The sequence below is a fragment of the Rhincodon typus genome, chromosome 21, assembly GCF_021869965.1.
Source record: "Rhincodon typus isolate 14 chromosome 21, sRhiTyp1.1, whole genome shotgun sequence".
Lineage (NCBI taxonomy): Eukaryota > Metazoa > Chordata > Chondrichthyes > Orectolobiformes > Rhincodontidae > Rhincodon > Rhincodon typus.
The window spans coordinates 6,324,201-6,350,929 of NC_063352.1; the positions used below are offsets into that span (position 1 = coordinate 6,324,201).

The following is a 26,729-nucleotide window of genomic DNA, read 5'->3' on the forward strand; positions in this document are numbered from 1 at the left end:
AAGCTGTCAGCTGCAGGAAGAAACCAATGGATTGGTCAGGTAACCAGAAAAGTGACAATGGAATTCAATCCAAAGATGGGTTAGGTAATGCATCTTAAGAGGGCAACCAATGCAAGGGAGTGCATAATAAATTGCAGGATTCTGGAAAAGAGTGGAGGAACATAAAGAGGACCTCGGACTGCATGTTCACAGATTCCAGAAGGTAACAGGATCAATAGATAAGGTTGCTAAGAAGATATATGGGATACTTTCCTTTTGTGGTTGAGGCACAGAATATAAAAGGGGGAAGTTTATCTCAGTTTCTTACGGAACACCATTACCCACAGTCAGGGAACATGCATGGACTTCTGGTGTCTGCATTACAGATTGCGTTATAGAGGGTTCAGAGGAGATTTATAAAGTGCCAGAGATAGAGATTACTTACAACGAGAAAAGACTGGATATAGATCCAAGGTTATTTTCTTTAGAACAGAGGAAGATGAGGGCAGATTTAATTAAAGTGTACAAAAATATGAGAGGCTGAGAGACAGGAACAGAGAGGTCATTAACCAGGAGCAAAGAATTCAAGTAATTGGCAGAAAGATAAGAAGTAGATTGGGGAATTGTTTATGCCCAGAGTTTAGTTTGCTGCCTGAAAAAGTAGTGGAAGCAGAAACTCTTTTGCATTAAAATAAAATGGAGATGTGCTAGTGCTGTAATCTACAGAATTATGGACCAACAGTTGGAAAGTGAGATTTGGCTAGAAAGAGGTTTATCCATTGACATAGACATTATGGACCAAGCTGTCATGCCATAAATTTTCTGTGAAACCAGAGGTAAAATCTTATAAGGGCTCCAGTATTAAAGTATGAATCCCCTACAATGTATATCAAGTGAAAATAACAAGCTATAGCACAGCGCAATCAAAGTAATGATGGGGAGGATGAAAATTAGCATTGCACAATGGATGAGGGTAATAAACAGCATCAATTGCTTTGTGCCAGTGAAGGCACTGGCCACTTGGAATGAAACACTGACTTGTGACAACAACGCAAGATTTGGCAATGACATGAATCATACCTTCTTATGTATTTCCTTCGGTGTTTTATCATCTTTAATCTTATTAAAGGGATTTTTGGGATGTGAAGCTGCACCCTTCAATCCACCTGGAACACCAGAAGCTTCCCGGTTCTTGCGTTTTGTCTGAATCATTCACAATAAATACATTAATGAGAGAGTTTGTCATAAGAAAATATAAATTAAGATGGAATATAAAAGTTTCTTTTCTAAAACTTGAATGTTTTCTGAAAATTTACTGAAGTGATCAGCATTTTTTTTTAACTGGCTTTAACTTAGAAGTGATAGCTTTAAATTTCTCATCATATTCATTTCTCCAGTCTTTTTTCTTGCTTATGTCACACGTAATATTCTTACCCAAGGTGATAGGGTGAAAAAGAGTTTGGTGTGGTCTACCACAAACTGCAAACAAAGCTCGATCAATTGTTAATTTTCCAACTGGGGATAATAGAATTTTGCCAGCCAAAGGCATTTGGAATGTGGGCCAAAGGCACTATAAGGATAGGTAATTAATCAGTCAGGATATTGAATGACAAAGTGTGTTGAGGGATTAATTAGCCCAAGTCAATACAGTGTGGAGCTGGAGGAACACAGCAGGTCAGGCAGCATCAGAGGAGCAGAAGAATCGACGTTTCATGTCAGGACCGTTCATCGGTTCTGGGAAGGGGGAAGGGAGCTGGGAAATAAATAGAGGGAGGAGGGTGGGGCTGGAGGAAGGTAGGTGGGATGGCAATTGGTGGTTGCAGGTAGGAGCAGTGGGGATTGATAGGTGGGGAAGAAGATAGACAGGTTGTGTCAGGTCAAGGAGGCAGGGATGAGAGGGAGGGCTGGACATGCGATGAGGCCGGGGGTGGGAAGATTTTGAAACTGGTGAATTCTATGTTCAGACCATCGGGCTGTAGGCTCCCGAGGTGGAATATGAGGTGTTGTTCCTCCACTTTGCATGTGGCAAGTAGCCTATTCCTGTTTTTGCTTTGCTTTTCTTATTTTTGTCATCAGTCCTCACTATTGTTACGAATGCTTTGTGCCTGCTTTTCAGTTAATTTACTCAATTTTACACCACCAGTATCTAAATATTAGATCCAACTGATTAGTTAAGATGCACTTTTAAATGTCACACCTGCCTCAGAGGAGGCCCTCACAACTTTAAAACAGAGGTCATGGCATCAATCTCTATTACAGAAATATTCATTCAGATCTCAAAGCGTGTAATGACCATTCAAACATATAAATTGGGAACACGAGAAGGCCTTTTGGCCCTTCAAAATCATTCTACCATTCAATAACTTCATGGCTGATCTGATTGTGGCCAGTACTCCCCATTCTTACCTCCCCTCCATAACCTTTGAATCCCTTGTTAGACAAGTATCTATCCATGTCTGCCTTAAAAATATTCAATGACCTCACCTTCACCACTTTCTGGGAAAGGGAGTACTAAAGCCTCCACTATCCTTTGAGAGAAAAAAATTCTTCTCATCCTTGTTTCAAATGGAATACCTTTTTTAAACAAAAATAATTATGTTCCCTCGTTCTAGTCTGTCTCACAGGGAAGGGGAATCATCCTTTCAGCATACACCCTTTCAAATCCCCTCAAAACATTGTGTTTCAATAAGATCACCTCTCATTCTTCTAAATCCTAATGGATACAGAACCAGCCTCTCCAACCTTTGTTCATAAGACAACTCTCTCCCACCCTTAGTATTAGCTGAGTAAACAGTCTCTGAAATGCTTCTAAAACATTTATGTCCTTCCTCAACTAAGATTAAAACTGTACACTGTACTCCATTATCATTGCACCAAAACATTTCTGCTTTTATGTTCCAATCCTCTTGCAATAAGCAACAATATTCTTTTTGCCTTCTTAATCACTTGCCATACTTGTATAATTACTTCAATATGTATAACAGGACACCTAGATCTTTCTGTAGCTCAGAGTTCTGCAAACTCTCCCTATTTAAATAATGCGCTACTTTTCTGTTCTCCGATGAAAATGGACATGTGCACATTTTCACAATCATATTCCATCTGACACATTTTTACCAATCACTTCACCTATGCAAATGCATTTGCAGAGTCCTTATGTCATCTTCACAACTTAATTTCCTAGATATTTTTTGCATCATTAGCTAATTTAGCAACTGTACGTTCAGTCCCTTGATTCAAAATACGTTGCATTGCTGGATGTATCATTTTTCAGAGGAATTATATGCAAACTGTCCTCTCAGGTGAGCATTAAAGATTCCATAGCATTTTTGAAGAAGAGTGATGGATTTCTCCAAGTGTTCTCACCAATCCCTAAGCTAATTCAATAAAATGTATTTTATTCTGTCTGAGGGATTTATTGTTTGAAAATTAACTTCAATGCTTCCTTAGATTCCAACATTAACTGTGCTTCAGAAAGATTAACTTGGTTATGAAGCACTTTGTGACATTACAAGTGCATAAAAGACACTATATAAGTACAAGTGCATTCTTTTCCCAGTCCACAATTCTGCAATATTTCCATCTATCGAGCAACTATGTCTGGGGGTCAAGAAAGGCATTATTGAAATAAAGTCCTTTTGGTTTTCTGTAATCAGGCATATTAAGCAACATGTATCTCTCAGAAATTCTTGCAATATAAACTTGTAAAATGACATGAGCACTGATGAAGTCACTGTCCAGATATTGAACCATAATGATTTTTTGCATGTGAGGGGCACAGTTTATTATCTATCCAATGACTCCGATGTCAGCAAGGTAATCACTGAATACATTTGAGGAGGAGATAGACAGATTTTCAATTAGCAATGGGGAGTGGGCAGAAAAGTAGAGTTGAGGCCGAGGTGAGATTAGCTATGACTGCATTAAATGGCGAAGCAGACTCGAAGGGCTGAATTGCCTAATCCTACTCACAGTTCTTATGGTGAGCCTTGGCACTGTCCAGATGTTGAGCCATTTCAATGCTAATGGAAAAGCTTAAAGAGCCTATGGTGAAGAAAAGTCAAAGTTTGGGTTCGTCATCAGATGACAAGTAATTGGGTTTGTGAGTTTCTGCTGTAGTCTTTCATGTGAGTGACCATGCTGATTCTGAAAGCATAGATCTTGGGGTACATAGGGAAGGATACCCCACAAGATATTGCAGTCTGGACTGCAGGATTTGCTTGCTTTCTTTTCTTCTCCTCCACCACTCTGCCTGAGGTTTGGGTTGTTCTTCATATTGCAGGAGCTCTTGGAACAGGTGCCATCAGCATTCAAACGTTGGGTTGGAATTGGTAACTGGATTGCATTGCAAGGGTTGGAGATTATGCAGTTAGTGACAGGGACCACAAAGCCTGAGTCATGATGATGGGGAGATCTAAACCAACAACTGGGGATCAGGTTGGGAGTGGAGTCAACTGACAGGTAGAGACTTGGGAGCAGCAATTATCTCTTTTAATGTATTGCTTCTTCTAGCTCCACATTCCGGTAAATTACGGACCTTCCATTTTTGCAGGTGATCGCTAGTCAGGTTTCCTGGAAAACATTCAGTGGCTTCAAGGTAAACCTATCTTCGAGATGTTTTTCTGAAAATAAGTATTCAGTCCACTATTCACATATGCAAAAGCCTAACACCTGTTTCAGACAGAGAAAGGGCACATCTCTTGTTCTGTCCTTACCCGATATGATGAGCAAAAATATGTACAAGGCGTTCTTGACTCATAATCTACCTTGACATTCTTTCCCAATTACAGAATATTACTACATCAATGTTACCTTTTCAATTATATCAAATTCATTGAAAGGGAAGATTGGATATGCTCCTCGAATCCGCTTCACTCCTGGATACAATAAAGGAGCCATATTAACATATGCTACACCATGGAATGAGACAGGTCCTTCTTCTTCTGTCTGCAAATAAAAATGAACAGATCACTGCAAAATTTCCACAGAGAAATTAAAATAGAACCTATTTTCATGTTACACTTGGTCCTTTTATTCCGTGATCAATGTCAATTTTTGGATCCAAGCAGGTCAATGAGACAAAAATCAAGACGCTTCTCCTTGTAGATAGAGTTTATTAACTACTCAGTCTTACAGCTCCTTCCACACACCAGTCCCACCTGTCTTCTTTTCTATATCCCTCTTCTGGCCTTTCTCTGCAGACAAAGATTTTAGGAAGATTTTAGCCCTCTGATAGCTAATTAGACATATCCATGATCGGTAGATTCTCTTCCATTGGGTGGATGTGAAGGTGTAGATTACATCCATCCTCCTTCTTCTTTTGTCTTTCTTGCCGATTAGTCAGACTCAAAGGTGATTGTACCACTCCCAATATAGCATCTCTAGACATCATAATTTATGGCCTGCACTACCCACCAGTGATGGTCTTTGCAGCAGTCAGAGAGACTCCATCAGGGAGTCCTTGAAACATTTATTTGGAGGGCCCTCTGTCCTGCTTATGAATGGTCACCTCTCCATATAGCCTGATACTGGAAAGGGAACTGTTGTCCATCTCGGCAGAATGACCCACCCAATGCATTTAGCTTTGCAGGATGAAGGCTTTGATGCTGCGGATGTTGACTGTTTCAAGCGCATCAGTGTTTGTGATGAGGTGCTGCCAGCACATTACAACTACACCACCATCTCCATTTTTAAGCTCCTTCATGGGATGTGGCCTTTGATGACTAGGTCAACATTTATTACCCATTCTCTTCTCTTGAATGGATTTTTCTGCTATCTTACACACTGGGTCCATTTGCTTTAAAAATATGAAGCACTTCAATTATGTAACTCATAGGCCAGAATGGACACTAGAAATGAAAACCTTACTGTTATTATAGATTCTTAATATGGTAAGTAGTTATGTAGGTGATTAAGTTACTTGGTTAATTCATTGACTGGATCACTCTCCTGGCCCGTAGTCGGACCTACAAGGTATAGCAACATATTTTTCAGAGGCCCACAGTTAGTTGGGTTTGCAACATATAACAAGACATTTTTTCAAGGGGTCACAAGTCTTTAGATCGAAAAAGCAGTTTAATGAAAATCAAAATCCTGCATCATCCTGCACCCCCAAAAGAATATAGACCACCAAGCATTATCATTGAGGGAACCAAGCTGAATGCTGTCAAGCAATTTACATGCTGGGAAATGTCATCACATTTGATGCCACTATAAGCTCAGTTGGCTGGTCAGCTGGTTTGTGATACAGAGTGATACCAACAGTATGTCTTCAAATTCTGTACCAGCTGAGGACACCATGAAGACATGCTTTCTCAATCTCACCCCTCATCTGAGGCAGAGTTATTGTCTGGCTAAACACATCACCAGTTGTGTCTCCCTAATGGGTCCTCTGAGACAATGACAACTTTCACATTCACATGGAAGTGGACCATAGGCTTTCTAAAACAAACACATTTGGCAGACACTGCAAACAAGCAACCACCACCTTAAAGCACAAACCACACTCTTATCGTATAAAGCTACAGTCCTCATCACACTTCTATATAGCTCCAAGTCACGGTCCTGTACTGCTATAGCACATCTGCTATAGTACCTTCTATAGCACATCTGTCACCAGTAGTCTTGCCAGTGACATCCACATTCCATGAAAGTATAAATTAAGAAGTTTAATTATCTGATTATTTCATGGAAAAATGTAATCAATTTCATGATTTATTACATTTTTTGGTAACTGCCTACATTTTCTGAACATTGGCTGCAGTGTGTACTTGGAAAAGTTAATCAAAACTTATTTTGCAGTTCATTGCTACCTACATATAATTTGTATTTTTGAATCCAATATGTATATCCAGTCATAAGTGACAACAAACTTAGAGACAGGGCAAGAGAACACATTTTTTGTGATATAAAATACAGAAATAAAGTTATTTTGACAAAATATTCAGTGTGTTGTGCTCTTACAATTATTTAAAAAACATTCTCAGTACAGAAATCTGGCCTATAAATTAAATAATTGGAGTTCTTTGTGTTACCAAAGCAAAAGGACCCAGTATGTGTGATATTGCAAAGAAATCTGTCCAACGGAACGGAATGGGCAATAATCCCAAGAATGTATAAAAATTATGAGCAGGCTGATATCCTTTCTCCACAGTGAAATTTAAATGATACAAATTGATATTTTAGGAGTATACTAAAATGAAAAATGTGGCGTACATAACTAAATACAGCCAATGATAGGTATGTGCTGCAAGCAACTTGTAGATGACCGAACCGATCATAAGATGTTTTGTGGTGAGCAATGAGGTATAAATGGAAAATATTATTAGGCTGCTTTGAATGTCATTTTGTAACAGCCTAGTTCTGAGAAATCATGCTGTAGACTAGGAATGCAGATTTTACGGCTGGTTAATTTCCCAGGCTAGATGGCACTGGAGCATGCTCAGAACAGTTTAAAGTCATGCCCTCATTTTTACAGTTGTGCAACCTCAGAAGCGATGTGGATGCCCTAGGATCTAGGATGTAACTAAAACAGGAAGGATGATCAGATATTTTCCAATTTAAAGTGGGTAATCGTTAAATAAGACAGCCATACTATTTTTATACGAGTGGTATGTTGGATAATAAAGACAGCCTCTCAATGTTTTCCTTCCCCCTTTCTCAATAAACTTCTGTAAATAAATAACTGACCTTTTCAATTTTGCTGGTTTTTCCTCCTGCCTTAGTTGGAGGGGCTAATGGTATACGCTTGATCTCCACAGGGATGTACATGGATTCAGCTATGTACTTCTGCAGTCTGAAAGAAATTGATTTTAATTAATCAAGAAAAAGATTCCTCTTAGATATTCAATTTTTCATTTTCTCCTCTCTTTTACCCCGTGAATAACCAACCCAGAGCAGATGAATCTCCTCCTCCATTTTAGCAACACAACTTAAAAACAGTTTATTCCACAAAACAGGCAAAGGCTTAGGATTAGGATCTTATTGCTAATAGAGTAGTGAAAGGGAGACAAAAAGACAGTGAAAAGGAAACATAAAGAGAGGGAGTGGGGAGACTAATGATCACAATATTAGTTTTAGACTACTTATCAGAAATTACAAGGAACAATCAAAAGTGCAGATACTCAACTGGAAAAAGGCAAATTTTAGTGAGTTCAAAAGACACTGACATGGGTAGATTGGAAACACAGAGAGGGTTCTTCCCAAGCACCGAATGATGTGGACATTGGGGTTAAAGTTGGAAATTTGGCTGGCAAACAGCTTCTCAATGTCGAGAGCAAAAAGACCCATTTTCTAACTACGTTTTGTTCTCTGAACTCGTTTGCAATTCCATAAACTAATTTCATATAGGATCTCATGGCTATCACAAAGTAGACTTTTAACCCTATCAGTTTGGGCGAGATTAATTTCACAGTCCACAAATAACATAAAAACACTGCTGATCTAAATTCCTGGTTGTACTGATATTGTATTGACTTATGGCTGTTACCTTATCAAAGCCTCAGGCTCCATAAAACAGCGTCTCTCTATGTTCCATGTGACATGCTTCTTGTCACTTTCTGCCTCTGTTCTAAATGCCAAATCCTGAATAATAGAGACAAATAATCCTACATGTTTCTCTTGTTGCACATAGATATCTAAGTAGAACGCCCGCCGCACAAACTGTTCAGACTTAAGTTGAACAGTGGTCCATATCAAGTAATTGGAATATCCATTTGCTATTACCAGGGGCGTTAATTCCTGTTGAAAGCAAATTAAGCAGTTCAAGCAGTTGTATGTGCCTCATTAAAATGCGATTATCTGTCATTTCAGGCATCCCTGTTACTTTCAGCCACCTGATTGATGTTTATAAATGACAAAGATAAGGCTTGGCTTGTTTAATTCTCCCTGTAAATAGTTTTCATTCACTCCTGTCAGCGTGAACAGCTTTCAAATGTTTCCTGGATGGTGGTGGGGAAATGGGTGCCAGGTTGGGTGGGGAAGAGCAAGTGGAGGAGCTACTGTTCCACTGACTGCTAATGAAGCAATAAAATCACCTCTAACTTTAACAAAGCAAATTGGTTGTCTGCATCAGTAGTCTGACAGCCAAACTGCTGCATTTTCATAACTAGAACCGCTCTTACACGCAACTGAGTATTTTTTCTTGCCATTACTAAATCACTGGTGGTATGTTTTCACATAATAACCACCACCAGTAAATCACTCACGTTCCCCAGTTGATTAACTTACATGCAAAACCCGTCAAGGGCAATGCAGGTCATCAAAGGTGAGCAAGAGGTAGGAAATGGACTAAATCAAAATGGAGTTGGAAGAGGAGATAAAGCACTCTACTCCTTGTCATGCCCACCTCTCTCTCTAAGAGCATTGAAAGTATTACTAGACTCTGCATGCTGCCTCTCCAATGGCACCTGGGCACAACACACTGCTTCTCAGACCACCTTGGGAAGTTTCCATGACTGTGGAAATGTTTCAGGAAGTTTTCCAAATGGATGTCCACTATTTCTCCTTCCTAATTTCCATATCCTAGCCTGTCACCATTGGAGCCAAGAAAGGGGTCACAAGTTTCCTAAATTAAATTAGTTCCATTTGCCTACATTTGGCCCATATTTTTTAAACCTTCCCTATTCATGTACCTGTCCAGATATCTTTTAAATTTTGTAAATGTACCTACATCTACCACTTCCTCTGGCAGTTCATTCCATATACTAACCACTCTCTGTGTGAAAATGTTGCCCCTTTTAAATCTTTCTCCTCTCACCTTAAAAGTATGCCATATAGTTTTAAACTCCTCTACCCTAGAGAAAAGACCTTTGCTATTCACCTTATCTATGCCCCACATGATTTTATAAACCTCTATAAGGTCACCCCTCAACCTCCTACGTTCCAGTGAAAAAAGTTCCAGCCTATCCTTATAACTCAAAGCCTCCAGTCCTGGCAACATCCTTTCGAATCTTTTCTGAACTATCTCTAGTTTAATAATATCCTTCCTATATCAGGGCGACTAGGACTGTACACTGTACTCCAAAAGTGGCCTCACCAACATCCTACAACTGCAACATGACGTCCCGACTCCTACACTCAATGGTTATGAGCAATGAAGGTAAGTGTGCTGAACGCCTTCTTAACTACCCTGTCTACCTGTGATGCAACTTTCAAAGAAGTATGTACCTGAACACCTAGGTCTCTCTGTTTGACAGCACTATCCAGGGCCCTACAATTAACTGTATAAGTTCTGCCCTTTGTTCATCTCACCAAAATCCAATACATCAATTTATAATATTTCTTGGAGGGCTTAAGTTTTGAAGGATCTTGGAAAAATGGATTTATTTCAAACTTTATGATAATATCTGGAGTAGTTTCTTTAAAGGTGATCATTGAAAGGTCACTGTGGATAAAGGAGGGGTTTTGATACCCAGGGTGCTCTCACACACAATTGAATGGGATATTGGAGATTTTTAACAAGGCTTCAAAGAAATCACTTGACTGGTGATAACTGTTAACTGGTGGTAACAGTTGTGCACACCTGTTTGAACAGTAACAAAAACAAGAAATTTCTGGAGAAGGTCAAACAGGTCTGGCAGCATCTGTGAGAACAGAGCAGAGTTAACGTTTTGAGTCTGGTGACTCTTCATCAGAACATCGGTTGGCTGGAAAGTACTTTGACATCCGCAATTAGGCAACAAGAAGTCTGTGAGAAAGAGTTGCACGGCTGATCGCTCCTCTCTAAAAAAACTTAAGGGTGAAACTACTGTTCTTTTGTAACAGTGATTGCAAGAATGTAGTATATGCTCAATATTGTGTTTCCTGTATCTGTCAAGAAACCCGAGACAACTGTGCATGGTTAACAACTTGACCACACATGCCAGAACATCAAAATGTCAGACTTCAAAATATTTTACACCTATTTTGCCTTCAAGAATAACCGTAATGGCCATAAGTGTCTTTTTTAACACAACCTCTGCAGTGAGAAATGCCTTTTTACCTCTCTTTTCTGAAGGGTATGCTTGTGTTTTAGGTTATTTAGAGGAATAAATTCATATTATTGACTGTGTATGTCAACCAGTTATTTCAACCTTAATTAACTTTTTTAATTAAAACCTGACAGAAATAATGTATTAAACTGGCATCTCTCACTGGAAAAATCTATTTTTGTTTTACATTTTTACCCAAGTAGTAGAACAACAGTGTACTCCTCCTGCCTTGGTCATAACAACATATTGATATTGAGGATGACAAGGTGTAGAGCTGGATGAACACAGCAGACCAAGCAGCATCAGAGGAGCAGGAAGGCTGACATTTCGGGCCTAGACCGCTCCTCCAATTTTGCTCCTCTGATGCTGCTTGGCCTGCTGTGTTCATCCAGCTCTACACCTTGTCATCTCAGATTCTCCAGCATCTGCAATTCCTACTATCTCTGAAACAATATTGGTATTGAAGTTCATTTGCTAACTCAGCACCCATTCTGAAAGTTTATTAATGCTCAATTCCTGTATGTTGTTAGTTTTCCTCAGCATTAACTGATTGTTACAGCCCCCAATTTTGAAATGTTGAAATTATACTTATGATTCCCAAGTCCAAATAGTTTAAGTTACTGCTAAGTAATAGGAGCACCCAGCACTGATCATCAAGAAACACTATTTTACACTGTGTCCTACCTCTTTGCGATTTAATTCCCCATCCTCATCCTCAAAAGGACTAATCTCTATGAAAGAATCTGGGATATTTTGGGCTCCAATTGCAGTGATGTTGCTTACTGGCCATCTCTTCGGTCTGATACTGGGCTCCTTTTCCCCTTTCAGAATCCCATTAGTAAATAACACACGAAATTCCTTCTGAAATGCAATCCATTTAAGAGTCATGAAATAATGTGATTTGAACAATTGTAAATCAGTCAACAACTTGTCAAATTAATGCATGCAGGAGACCAAGATACTAAAACAACACACTGTAGAACTTCAGGGTTTTTGTGAAAGCCACCAGATAAGTTAATCAAACACAGACTAGAATCATGGAAAAATTACAGCACAGAAGGATAGTATTCAACCTGTTGTGTTCATGTCAGCTTTTTGCAAGAGCAGCTCAACTAGCTCCAATCCCTTGTTCATTTGCTGTATAATTATTATTTTTAATCAACCTGTTCAGACAGGTTATGACAAACCAAGGCACTGCAAGTTGTACATAAACATTCTGGCCCAAAGATAGGGACACTACCATTGTACCATGAGAGCCTCTCTGCCCGATTTCAAAATGTTGACCATTCACATATTAGGCAAATGTGATAACCAGTAGGCTACAGAAACACAGCCTATTCCCTCATTAGCCTGGGATTTTTCTTTTCCTCCTCAGATCAATATCCATTTCCATTTGAAACTAACACTGCTTCCACCACATTCTAAAACAGTGCATCCAAGCTTTTTCACACTCTGTATACAAGTTATTTCTCATGTCACTTTTGGTTCATTTACTATTCACCCTAAATCACTGTCTTCTGGATCTCAAGCCTTTTCTGTTTTCTATATTTTCTACTCTTCTGAGACCCCTCCTGATTTTGAACACTTCCATCAAATCTTATCTCAACCTTCTCGTCCCTAAGGTGAACAGCCTCAGCTCATTAAAGCCAAGCACAAAATATAACATATGCTCTATCAAGACAGATTTCTGTCTGACAACTGCCTTATCCAGTGATAACATCACATGCGATTACAACACTTTACATAAAGTCATCACTTTCTCCAGACTGCATGATCCAATAGAATGATTTATTTCTGTGCTTTTTTCTTCATTTTTTTTTGAACCAGCACACAGCATATATTTGAGGTATTCTCCCATTCCTGTGGTTTGGGCAGGATGCTTTAGAAGAGAAAGTGTAGGTAGCTTGGAGACCATAAAATCCTAATTTTTTTCCATAACTCTCTTTGCTTAGTTTCTTTTGTAACTCTACCTTTAATTCTGCTGGTACCCATAAACACTTTTATGCATTATCCAGTTGCGCTGAGGTCATTTTTCTCATTTTGAGATCTGTCTGGATTACTCTTATCAGGATGACCACCAGAAATCCTCTCTACTCAACCTTTTCCTCCAGAATGAATCCTCCAAATCAGTATCAAATCTGCAAGTCTCTAGTTCTCCAATCTTGTAACCCCTGCTGCCAATCTATGGCCCGCTTAGCTTGGACATCTAGGCAGTGTTTATATTTTCCAACTGACTTGCCTGCATTTCCCACTATCATAGCCACTTTTTAGTCATCGGACTCTGCTGGTCAATAATCTATCTCTGAGCCTACTTGGTGCAAATCATCCCCATGAGATTACTTTTTACATTCTACATGATCAGGACACATATTGATGTGTATCCCCTGAGCTCTCACATCTCACCCTTCTGGTTCTAAACTGTAGAACTCATAGCTATGTGTAGTACATGTTGCTTCATCATAAATATCTTCTCCCACATTCTCAAAGACCAAAAGTTCATAACTCATCCATTCTATGCACGAGGAACGCATCTTTATAGTCTGATTCCTGTAGTTATAGAGTTATAGAGTCATACAGCACAGAAACAGACTCTTTGGTCCAACTAGTCCATGCCAAACATAATCCCAAATTAAACTAATTCCACCTGCCAGTTTCCCCAAGACGCTCAGTAACTTTTCCTGCCCTTTTTCATTCTGAGTTATTCTCCCTTTTTTTTAATAGTGAAACGTCAGCAGATCTGAAATCTGTAATTTACAATTTGGCTGATCTGCCAGTATTTTGTACAACATCAATATTGCATGGTTTCTTTCAGACAATCTATTGCTAAATGGACATCCTGCAGTAGTATGCATTACATAATATTTAGGTTTTCATACATGTCCAGAAATTCATTATTTGCAAATTCACTTCCATTATCAATTAAGTATTTTGTTGGTGACCTAAGGCCTGTGTCAACCCACTTTTTCATGACTTTGCCCACTACAGCCCATCTGTTCTTAGTGTTTACTTACCATGGTTATACTAAATTTGGTCAGCATACCTACAGAAAGTAACAGACATCCTGAGCTTTGTCCCATATCTTCAGATCCATGGCTCAAATTCATTAAATTCCTGCGCTAAAGAAACAATTACAACCAGGAATGGTGATGTCTTATGATATTTAACACATGCACCACATTTTGATGTGATCTGTTTTACAGATTTTGTATTCTTTATCTACAACTCTGGCATCCTTGAACAGGAGCATTTTTTTTGTAGGGGGATAAGCAAACTGTTTCTGCAAATTCCATATAATCTGCTTGTTCTCAATCAAACTCCTATCTGCAGAGGTCAATAACACTTCTTGGACATCCTGATGAGAAATTCCAGTTTTCTCAGCAACTAAGATACTCATGGACTGACTAAAGTCTTCAGTCACAAACACAATATGTTCTTGCATTCATCCTTAGTGTGTTGTATCTCAGAATGATCTGTGTCATGAGTTGCTTCAAATAATTGATTCTTTTTCCTTGAAAAATTCCTGACATGGGGAATATTATTTACATTTAGAAGCTGCAGCACAGATGGATTTGGGGGTCTTTGTGCTTGAATTACAAATAGCTAACATCGAATTTCAGCTAGTAACAGGGAAGGCAAATGGAATGTTGGCCGTTATTTTAAAAGGAATGAAGTATACAAATAGGGAGATCTTGCTAAATTTATACAAGGCACTGTTCAGACCACGAGTGGAATACTGTTAACAGTCCCAGTCCTGTTATCTAAGCAAAGATATACTGGCATTGGAAGTAATCCAGAGAAGGTTCACTGGGTTGATTCTGGGTATGGGGTCTATTTTTATGATAGAGACTGTGTAGGTTGAGTTTGTACCCATTGGAGAAGACTGCAACAAAACACAAGCAAACAGTTTTGCAGAATGTCAATGCAAACAGAAGAATTCAAATTTCAACGTTCTTCCCTTTACTCTGAATCTAGGTTGACCGTACTAAGCGGAGTAGAACAACATCGCTTCATCGGAGGCTGCACTGATGATGTTACCTACAATGGTGATGAAATGTTTGAACTATAACCAGCCAGCATGGTGAGCAAGTCAAAAACCTATTAGGTGCCTTCCCAAATGATCTGTCCATTTTGGTCAGTCACAAGCCAGACAATGTTATATGTTGGTGGGGAGTTTTGACCTCTTCAGGGATGCTTTGCGGACATAACTAAAGCACTTCCATCGTCCTCCTGGAATCTCTTGCCACAACTGTGTTCCAAATTGAGCAGTTGCTTCAGGATCCTGCTGAGGCACACGAGCGAGATGTTATGCCCAGTGCAGCTGATTTTGAGTGATTACTGTCCCGATGCTGGACAAGTTGGTTGGGGAAAGGAGGCTGTTGTTGGACTGCATTTATTGCCAATAGATTTAAAGGATCTTGTGAAGGCATCTGCGATGATACTTTTCCAGGGCTTTGAAGTGCCCGTTGGGTTGGCTAAGTTTCTGACACATATAGAAGCATGAGGATCACTGCTATCCTGTAAAACATATCCTTACTCCAAAACTAGGGACCATGACATAGATAGTCATAAGTAAATCTCTTATTAAATTCAAAAGAAAGTTCTTTCAAAAAATGGCAAAAATATATATAACACACAACCACATAGAATGGTTGAGGTGTGAAGCAATGACGCAATTAAAGGGCAGCTAGGTAGTACAAGGAAGAAAAGAATAGAAAGATATGTTGATAGGATGGATGAAGTAAAATGTAAGGACGTTCATGTGGAAGGTAAACACTAATATGAAAGATCTGAGTGGCCTGTTTCAGTGCTGTTTAGTTAAAGTCAAGAAAGCCTGATGTGGCTAGTACATTCCAAAGTAACGGGTTCCTTTACTTACCGAAGTAGCAGTTGGCAGAAACAGAGAAACCATATAGTTAAACTGTGGCCCAGTGAGGGCCCAGATATCAGGTACTGAGTAGGCAGACTCTGTTGTGATTCTCAGAAGATTTGACTGTTCTAACTGGGCTTCAGAAAGCAATGGTTCTAGGACGGACACAGCAATATCCACCTGGGACTGGATGACACAAAATTATTATGCTAATCATACTTGTTTTGATTTAACATATCTAACAAACTTATATTTAAAAACTGTTTGATGGTTTCTGACATTCCGATTTCCAAGCAAAATGTTAAGTGATTTAATGAATTGCTTATAGACAGGACAAGTTTTGTTCCATTTGTTTCTTCAGCCTCTTAGATCTCCCCTTACCCCAAGTCCCCCTTCCTATCTTGAACTGAAATGGCAGATAATCTGTTAATAATACTTATTCAATGGCTAATAACACCAGAAGGACCGAATGTCCCCAGATTTCAGTTTTTTTTCTTTCTTCTAGAGAATTACCTCCCACTCTCTAATAGGGCTAAACCTCTTTGCCCAGACTAGTACTAAGTATTACACTTCAGAAAGTCAGCTGGAGAATTATCAAGAGGTGATGGCTTAGTGGCATTATCACTAAATTATTAATCCCGAAACTCAGGAAATGCTCTGGCGATCCAGGTTCAATTCCTGCCATGGCAGATGGTGAAATTTGAGTTTAATAGAATCTGGAATTACAAATCCAATGTTCACTTTAAAACCATTATTGATTGTCACAAAAAACACTGTTTACTTGTGCCCTTTAGATAAGGACATACTTGTCCTCACATGGCCTATGTGTGACTCCAAACCCACAGCAATGTGGCTGACTCTTACTTGCCCTCTGGGCAATAAATGCTAGCTTAGCCAGTGATGTCCACATCCCATGAATGATTAAAAATAAGGATATAACATCCTGGGGAGTATTGACAAGATGGATGTGGACAGAATGTGTTCTCCAATGCGACAATCTAAAGTTATGGGTTGCCCACTTAAAACTGAGATTAGGGAAATTCTCTTCCGAAAAAGGTTGTAGAAGCAGAGTCCTTGAATAATTTTAGGGCAGAGGCAGAGGTTGAACAGTTTTGTGCATTTGAGGTTACATCAAATCAGCCATGACCTTATTGAACAGCAAAGCAGGCTCAAGAGGCTATATGGCCTAGTCTGATTTCATATAACTGGAGCCAACCTTTACAGAGTCCAAAACTCTGCGTTTCTCTCAACAGATACTGCCAGACCTGCCGAGCCTCTCCAACACTGTTCATTTCATAGAATCCCTACAGTGTGGAAACAGGCCCTTCGGCCCAACAAGTGCACACCGACCCTTGGAGCATCCCATCCAGACCCATTCTCCTTTAACCCACATCCCTGGACACTACAGGCAATTTAGCACAGCCAATCCACCTAGCCTGCACATCTTTGGACTGTGGGAGGAAACCGGAACACCTGGAGGAAACACATGCAGACATGGAGAGAATGTGCAAACTTATTTGTTAAAAATACAATAGTGGACAGAAATAAGAATGACAAATCATATTAAACTTTGGTCTATGGACACGATTACCTTTGTTTCCTCTGATGCATTTTGCTCCAAACCAGTTCCTGCTAAAGGATGGAGTGTCATGGTCTTTGTGAATGCACATTCTCCTAAGGGTAAGAGAACATTCAACATTAGCTGTGGGTGCCTTGTGTAATCAGTTTCACTAAATGAGTAAGTGGTGTCACACATGAGCACACACCTTGAGCCAGGGGCAAAAGGTCCACTGTGGCTTGGCCGAGGATAATAATCTTCTCATCTTTTTTTTTCTTCTCTTTTGGTAAAACCTCAATTACTGTCACTATAGTTTCATATAAAGAAGAAACATTTAAAAATAAGGTATTAGTAATTATCTTGGCATACTTTGACCACAGAACAGCAAAAAGATAAAAGTTCCAAAATGATGAAGCTATCTTTAATCTCTGATATCACCTTCTAGGTTTGGTTTCAATTTTTGTCTGCTTACATTTTTGTGTAGCACCTTGGAACAGAAACTATATAAATGTACACTGTTGTTAAATAATTTATTGCAAAATATTTGATTCAGGCGGTAAAACTCAAGTGTTTGTCATCATTATTCTGTTAAATTTACTGCAACTTCTGACAGCTATGCACACACAGTTAAACATGGAAATCAAGATCTTGCGACACGTGATTCCCAGCTCACCACAGGATGCACTGTTGAAATCCTCACAAATGGAAATCAGTTACAAATTGTTGAATTAACATGAAAATCCACATTAACACTGATAATCCCACTGTGAGAATCTTTGAAAATGTTATTGTTAATGCAATCTAACTGGATTCTTAACAAAATACAAAGCCATATCATTGATGGATAACCTCTCTGACCTTAGAAAACCTGCTCAGAATTATTTTAAAAATGGAAATTTTAAATAAGAATAGAAAATATTCGAAATTCTCAGCATCTGGTGAGAGAGAAAGAGAATTAACAATTCAATAACTTTTGATCAGAACAGCTGACAAAGATGCAATATTGTGGTCATGTTCAGAAAAAAAAAGTCAGCTCTGAATATATAGAAACACTGTGTGAATATTCTGTAACATAAACTGCATGTTTCCACTTGACCATTAGAAGTCACTGTTATTGCAGCGGCTAAATCTCTGTCCTCTAGTTTAATGGTACATTACTGTACTTAAGTATTAGATATTCCTGGGTTCAGTTCCATGATATAATCAACTTTAACAGTTTAGATTTCACTGATATTATAACATATCTTGCATCTCTCTTCTTAGAAATATCTTAGTTCTAATGTGTTTCAGTATTATTCATCTACATGCTCATGTACATGAATGTTTGTAATTCAATGATTAATTAGAGCAGAAACTCACAAATTACAGGTTTGTGTACCAGGTTGTCTAATCCTTGAATCCCATCAAGTGTGCAGTCAAAGCTGGTTGTGAAGTTGTACTCTATTTCATTTTCTGACATCTGCAATTTTCCGGAGTCTCCAAGTTGCAAGTTATTATACTCCACACGGACATAAGTAACTGGGCTCTCGCCTTTGCTCCCTTTCTGTAAGGCACATAGAACAGACTAGACTTTTTTTTTATAACCTTTTTTTATATAAAACTTGCATTTATATAGCACTTTACATGATGTTACGATCCCAACTAATGATGATGCTAGACAAGTCAGATCACAAAGTGAAACCTGCCTTCGCAGTTTTGTTACTGTGGTAATTAGTCACTGAACATATTCACATGAGCTGCCAGTGTTCTTTTAACACAAGAATAAGGACACTAGTTTATTAGCTCAGTCGGTCAGATCACTGGTTTGTGATGCAGAATAACACCAACAGCATGGATTCAGTTCCCACATCTGATGAGGTTACCATGAAGATTCGACTTTCTCAACCTCACTCCCCACCCGAGGCATGGTGATCCTCAGGTTAAACTCACCACCAATCGTCTCTCTAATGCAAGTATGGCCCTATGGTCTACTGGGACCATGGTGACTTTGTCTTTATTATACAAAAGAAATACATTTTCAAAAACATGATATATGTAGATTGTTACGGATCAGACCAGGCCCCCTGAAAATATTTTAAGAAGGTAACCTAGACCCTAACTTTTTCTTATTTTTAAAGGCAATTATAAAGCATCTGTTCCCGATGCGATGCAACTGGTCAAGCTACTCAACATTGAGCAAAACGCAATTTATTTAAACACTGTTGTTAAAATACAAGCAAAGAAAGTGGAAGTTAGAATAACTTAACTCTCTTGGAAAACTTACTAGAATAATAGATACAGTAACTATTACTAATTAACTATTCCAACATAGTAACATCCCATAAGCACATCCCTTGGCAAAAAGGACGATTCTCACATGCAGGAGGAAAAATCATCAAGAGAAAATTCAGTGAGTATGGCAGCCAGAAGACATTCACCGAAGTTTCCAACTCTTTTGAGACTTCAAGAGCTTCTGATGTTACTGAAAAAACAAAACCCAGAAATCTCGATCTGTGAGAGCTGGCCACACCCATTAAGGCTGTTAAAAAAGCCTGAGGCCTCTCAAGCTGTTTACTCAAGAGGTATTCAATGGGCAGTTCAACCTCTCTTCAAAAAAAACAGGACAAAATAACCTCTTAAAGTGACAGCATTGTTACAAGACACTTAGAAATAAGTTAATGAAAATTGCAAAAAGAAAAATTCAACCCTTTTCTCAATAATATCCGAAACCTATATTCAATCCTAGTGAAGTATCATTCTAATCTTAACTTGACTCTTTCTAGGTTTGATGGCCTACAGACTTCCTTGTAACTCCAATGACCTCTTTTCAGTTTTGCTAACTTGAAAACTTCTCCATAAATTTTCACAGCTTGGAGACTCATTAAACTAACCTGCCCTTCTATTGATAAGAAACAATTCTGAACTGAAACCTCTGAACTCAAACTTCTTGTGGCCCCCGACCATTTGTCTGTCTGTATGCATAGAACTCAGCATAGGACACACTTTATCAATTAAATCCATAGGCAGCTTGCTAACCACTTAACTTGAGTTGCATGATTTCTTGGAAATTATGCTTTTTTCACTGTTTCAAATGACTTTCTGATCTCTTTATAAAAGGTTACCTTTACAGAACTGAAAGCACAAATCAATTTTACTTCTACTTTAAAATCCAAATTTCCAAAATGAAAAAAGTGTATTGTAAACCTTTATCATGAAGACCACCAACATCTCAAAGTGCTTTGCAAACAATTAAGTAGTTTCGAAGTGTAATTGTTATGTGGGATAAACAGCAGCCAACATGTGCATATTAAGCCCACAGAAACAACAATGTGGTCATGACCAGGTTTTTTGTACCGTAATAAACATTGTTCAGGATACCAAGAATAACTCTCTTGTTCTTCTTTAAAATAATGCAATGGGATTTTTAAACCCACCATGCAGACAGATGGAGCTTTGATTTAAGAATTCAAAATGCACCTTCAATGATACAGTGTCACCCCTAACTTTGTGCTCAAACACTGCAGTGACACTGAAACTCAGAAGCAAGAGTCCTACTCACCAAGCTACAACTTAAACATCGTGTTGCAATCAGAGCTTTCGTGCAAGTGTTAACTGAGAAGTCTTGTGCCAATTCTCACGAGGCAAAATGAATTATAACAGCTGGTTTCAGTACACTCGTATGTATTCCAACTTTGTTATCCACTAATCTACATCATAGCGTCATACAGAACAGAAACAGACCAAGTTTCCCAATGTAAACCATTCCCATTTGCCTGCATTTGGCCTATATTCCTCTAAACCTTTCCTATTCATGTACCTGTCCAAATCTCCTTTAAATGTTCTAACTGTAACTGCAACTACCACTTCCTCTGGCAGTTCATTCCACATATGAACCACGCTCTGTTTGAAAAAGTTGCCCCTCAGGACCCTTGTAAATCTTCCTCTTCTCGCCTTAAAATTATGCCCTGAAGAAGGGTCACTGGAACCGAAATGTTAACTCTGATTTCTCTCCACAAATGCTGCCAGACCTGCTGAGAATTTCCAGCAATTTCTGCTTTTGTTTAAATTATGCCATCTAGATTTGAACTCCCCTAACCCTATGGAAAAGATCTTCACTATCATGCCACCACACATAGCACCATATCAGTAATTAACAAAATAGGAAACTAACAAAGCAGTTAAATAAGAGGGATGATGCTGCAGCATCAAAATGTATAAGCATAAATTTTTTGTATCCTAAAACAAAGGATCTTATAACTATATTCAATTATTTTACAGTCATTGAGTCCATGTTTTCATCCTTGGCACTGTGTAAATGCAATAAGGAGGAGACATGGACTAATTAACTCTTGGGATACTCTAACACACATTTCACCAGTGCTTAGATGAGTTCACTATACAGCTGTTGATGCAGGGGGTGGTTTTGGCAAAGTAATCGTGTGCATCAGCTGTGATGGTACTTTCAACTTTGAGTCAGAAGTTTGTAAGCTCAGATCTCACTCCATGAGATGAGTATAAAATGAATCTCTAACACTCCTGTGCAATATTGAGGGATTATTGCATTATCACTGTGTTTTGCATGAAACATTCAATCTCTATCTGCCCTCTTGAGGATCCCCTAGCACTATTTGGAACCAATGTTACACAAATTGTTTGGTGATTATCACATTGCTGTTTGTGGGGCATCCTGTGTGCAAATTAGCTGCTGTGTTTCCTACATAACAGCAATGGAGCACTTCATTAGCTGTAATGTTCTTTGGAATACCATGTGTTTGTGAGAGGTGTGCTGTAAATGCAAGGCTTTTCTTTTGCGGAATCAATTCACAAATGCAGTCACCTTTTGTTTAAGTTATGCATGTGCTACATGTAGGAAAGCTTTAAATGTCCCAATTATACAAGCTCTGATGGCTGGGAGGAACAGTGAAGATACATACCAAATTTCTGGCCCTTAGTACTGTGATCTGCACAGGCACTGGACTGCGTGTCTTGAACTCGACCACAGGGTGCTCCATATGTATACCCACCTATGGGACTATACCAACAGTCTCTTTTATGGTAAAGCACAAAGCAGAAAAATAAAATATATCACCAACAGCAGATACAGAACTCAAATGTACACACTAATTTATAATGAATGTGCTTACAACAAAAATATTCGATATTATTGCACAATGGGTTAACCCAACATACAGTTCTTCAACCTAGGTTTGAGTCTAATCCAAAACAACTGATTAAATTGTCATCTCTCTCTAAACCTACATCGGTTTTATTCCTAATGCCACCACAGAATTTGGTATTACGTTAATTCAAAGGAACCATATATATTACTTCAGTTGTCTTTTTTGTATTTTTTCACTGGATGTAGGAATTGCTGCAATTCCTAATTGTTCTTGCACCATGTGGATTATCAGGGTACTTAAGGGTCAGCTACATTGTCTGGAGGCTAAATTAGGCTAAGTAAAAAGGATGGCAGATTTCCTCCTAAGGGACATGAGTGAATCAGATAGGTTTTTATGATAGTCAGCAATGTTGAATTTAGTTGAATTTATGGTTGAATTTAGAATACAGATGGGGAGTGTGAAGATAACGTCCAGTACCAGGGTCCTGTGCTTGAACAAGGGGAACTACAATAGAATGAGGGAGGACTTGGCTAAAGTAGACTGGAAACAAAGATTTTATGGTGGGACAGTTGATGAGCAGTGAAGGACTTTCAAAGCAATTTTTCAAAGTGCTCAGCAAAAGTATATTCCAATAAAAAGGGGTAATCTGCCATGGGTGTCTAAAGAAATAAGGGAGGCTATCAAATTGAAAGAGAAGGCATACTAAGTGGCCAAAAACAGCATGAAACTAGAAGATTGGGAAAACTTTAAAGGTCAACAGAAAGCCACAAAAAGAGCTATAAAGAAAAGTAAGATAGAACATGAGAAAAAACTAGCACAGAATATAAAGACAGATGGCAAAAGTTTCTATAACTATATAAAATGAAAAAGAGTGGCTAAAGTAAACGTTGGCCCTTTAGAGGATGAGAAGGGGAATTTAGTTATGGGATATGATGAAATGGCCGAGGCATTGAACAGGTATTTTGTATTGGTCTTCACAGTGGAGGACACTAATAACATGCCAGTAATTGACAAAGAGACGAAGGTAGGTGAGGACCTGGAAACAATCATTATTACAGAAGAGGTAGTGTTGGGCAAGCTAATGGAGCTAAGGATTGATCAGTCTCCTGGCCCTGATGGAATGCATCCCAGGGTACTAAAAGAGATGGCGGGAGAAATAGCAGGTGCACTGGCGGTAATTTTCCAAAATTCGCTGGACTCTGGGGCAGTCCCAGCAGATTGGAAAACAGCAAATGTGACGCCACTGTTTAAAAAGGGAAGTAGACAAAAGATGGGGAATTATAGACCGGTTAGCTTAACCTCTGTAGTGGGGAAGATGCTTGAGTCTATTATCAAGGAAGAAATAGCAAGGCATCTTGATAGAAATTGTCCCTTGGGCAGACGCAGCATGGGTTCATGAAGGGCAGGTCATGCTTGACAAATCTTTTGGAATTCTATGAAGACATTTCGAGCAAGGTGGACAATGGGGACCCAGTGGATGTGGTGTACCTAGATTTCCAAAAGGCCTTCGACAAGGTGCCGCACAAGAGGCTACTGCATAAGATAAGGATGCATGGCGTTAAGGATAAAGTATTCGCATGGATAGAGGATTCGTTGACTAACAGGAAGCAAAGAGTGGGGATAAATGAGTGCTATTCTAGCTGGCAGTCAGTGACTAGTGGTGTGCCTCAGGGATCGGTGTTGGGACCGCAATTATTTACAATTTATATAGATGATTTGGAGTTGGGGACCACATGTAGGGTGTCAAAGTTTGCAGATGACACTAAGATGAGTGGCAGAGCAAAGTGTGCAGAGGACTGTGAAACTTTGCAGAGGAACATAGATACATTGAGTGAGTGGGCAAAGGTCTGGCAGATGGAATACAATGTAAATAAATGTGAAGTCATACATTTTGGTAGGAGTAATAGTAAAAAGGATTATTACTTGAATGGTAAAAAATTGCAGCATGCTGCTATGCAGAGGGACCTGGGTGTCCTTGTGCATGAATCACAGAAGGTAGGTCTGCAGGTACAACAAGTAATTAGGAAGGCAAATGGAATTTTGTCCTTCATTGCTAAAGGGATTGAGATTAAAAGCAGAGAGGTTATGTTGCAGCTATACAAGGTGCTGGTGAGGCCACACCTGGAGTACTATGTGCAGTTTTGGTCTCCTTACTTGAGAAAGGATGTACTGGCACTGGAGGGGGTGCCAAGGAGGTTCACTAGGTTGATTCCGGAGTTGAGGGGGTTGGCTTATGAGGAGAGACTGAGTAGATTGGGATTATATTCATTGGAATTCAGAAGATTGAGGGGGGATCTTATAGAAACATATAAAATTATGAAGGGAATAGATAAGATAGAAGTAGAGAGGATGTTTCCACTGGCAGGTGAAGCTAGGACAAGACGGCATAGCCTCAAGATTAGAGGGAGCAGATTTAGGACTGAATTGAGAAGGAACTTCTTCACCCGGAAGGTTGTTAATCTATGGAATTCCTTGCCCAGTGAAGTAGTTGACGCTACTTCAGTAAATGTTTTTAAAGATAAGGTAGATTTTTTTTGAACAATAAAGGAATTAAGGGATATGGCGAGAACGCGGGTAAGTGGATCTGAGTCCATGAAAAGATCAGCCATGATCTTATTGAATGGCGGAGCAGGCTCCAAGGGCCGGACTGCCCACTCCTGCTCCTAGTTCTTATGTTCTTAATGTTTCCATGGTCACCGGCTTTATATTCCAAACATTTATCAAGTAATGGAATTTAAATTCCACCACCTTGATGGGATTTGAACTCAGGTCCTAATCCCTTACTTGGGCCGCTGGATTACTAGCCCAGTGTCATTCTCATTTTATCGCCACATCCCTATTTACGTCGTTCAATGCATGATAAAGATTAGAGGACGTTATCTAAAAACAGCGTATTGAGGTACATGTAAAAAAGTAGAGATCAACTTATTCGACAGACTATGCATTGCCTCATCATTTCGTGTTCAGTGCTGACAGTGAGTGCAACAAAGGGTTGTGTTGGGGAGGAGAAGTGAAAAGGGAAGGGTCAGGGAAGGTTGGAGGTATGGATGGGTTGGGAGGAGGGGTGGTGGCTTGATAAAAGATCCCTTTGACTGACCCCCATCCTCCCTAAGTGTGGCTCCAACCCCAAGGCTGTCAGTCTCTCCACCCACACACAGCTCAGTCAATGCTCCATTTACCCCTTTCACTCTCACCCTGTGTTTTGCTCCCTCCCGGATGCTCACTCTCACCCTTCACCCCATTCCCATCCTCTACACTTGCCCCGCCCCACTGGGGCACTCAACCTCTCCACCTCCTCATCCTCCACGGAGGCACCCACTCTCCCAAGTCCCCTCCTCCTCACCACCCCCTCCCCCGTGGGCCTCCCATCCCTCTCACCCTCCAGTTGGAACCAGGGCTCGGGCTTGGCGACCGGTTGTTGCCATGGGAACGCACCGGGCCGAAGCTCGAGCCACTCAGAGACTGGGAAGCCACCTCAGCCAATAGGATGGAGCGATGCGTCAGACCAATGGGTTGCAGGGAAATGGCAGTTTCATCCAATGGAATGGAACAATGGGCCGGGGCCAATAGGATTGAGGGAAATATGCAGCTGCGGACAATGGGGAGGGAACCGGGTCTGGGCCAACGGGATGGAGCGGCACGTCCGGCCAATGGAATGGAGGGAAATGGCAGTCGCAGCCAATGGAAGAGAGCAACGGGCTAGAGCCGGTATGATAGTGGGAAGTGGAAGTCGCAGACAATGCAAGGAATGCATTGACCAATGGCATGGAGAGGGGCGGGTCTAGACCGGTAGTTGTTGGGGCAGGTACAGCCAATGGAGTGGAGCTGCTGGCAACGACGTAGCAGTGTGGGCGGAGTGCGCAGCCGCTGTGTAGCGGGCCGTGCAAGTGGAGCTGGGAAAGTAAGGCGGAAGAGAAACTGATAATGGGCTGAATGGTCGAAAAGCATTATCAGCGTTCCTTTCTCCCTCTGAGCTCCATCTATTCGTTCACCCCTTCGCTTGTTTTCAGAATAAATACCGCTTTTTTGAGCTGCTACCAATTCTGATAAGTGTTACTCGTCTTGAAACCTTAACTCGACTTTCTTTCCACATGTGCTGCCAAAAATGTTATAGATTTGTGCAAATGAATGGGGCGGGAGGAACAAAATAAGAAGTCATTCTTATAGTGAACGAAGGCAGCGGTTACGTGACAAAATATTTCGTATTGCAAAAGCAAGGAAGGGTCATATTGTATCAGAGATAGTAGGAACTGCAG

General features: G+C 39.8%; 1 protein-coding gene across 1 annotated transcript in view; it reads right to left on the minus strand.

The window, feature by feature from the left end:
- The window catches only part of cfap70 (cilia and flagella associated protein 70), a 79,823-nt gene extending 53,929 nt beyond the window's left edge, over positions 1 to 25,894 (minus strand). Inside the window, exons 1-11 of the mRNA XM_020515898.2 lie at positions 25,852 to 25,894; positions 22,288 to 22,400; positions 18,734 to 18,917; positions 17,583 to 17,681; positions 17,408 to 17,490; positions 15,826 to 16,002; positions 11,634 to 11,810; positions 8,468 to 8,562; positions 7,669 to 7,774; positions 4,792 to 4,926; positions 1,060 to 1,182 (exon numbers count right to left, since the gene is read on the minus strand). Of these exons, the coding sequence (XP_020371487.2) occupies positions 1,060 to 1,182; positions 4,792 to 4,926; positions 7,669 to 7,774; positions 8,468 to 8,562; positions 11,634 to 11,810; positions 15,826 to 16,002; positions 17,408 to 17,490; positions 17,583 to 17,681; positions 18,734 to 18,917; positions 22,288 to 22,365 (1,257 nt within the window). The 5' untranslated portion in view covers positions 22,366 to 22,400; positions 25,852 to 25,894. The remainder of the gene's footprint in view (positions 1 to 1,059; positions 1,183 to 4,791; positions 4,927 to 7,668; positions 7,775 to 8,467; positions 8,563 to 11,633; positions 11,811 to 15,825; positions 16,003 to 17,407; positions 17,491 to 17,582; positions 17,682 to 18,733; positions 18,918 to 22,287; positions 22,401 to 25,851) is intronic.
- Positions 25,895 to 26,729: the final 835 nt, after the last annotated feature.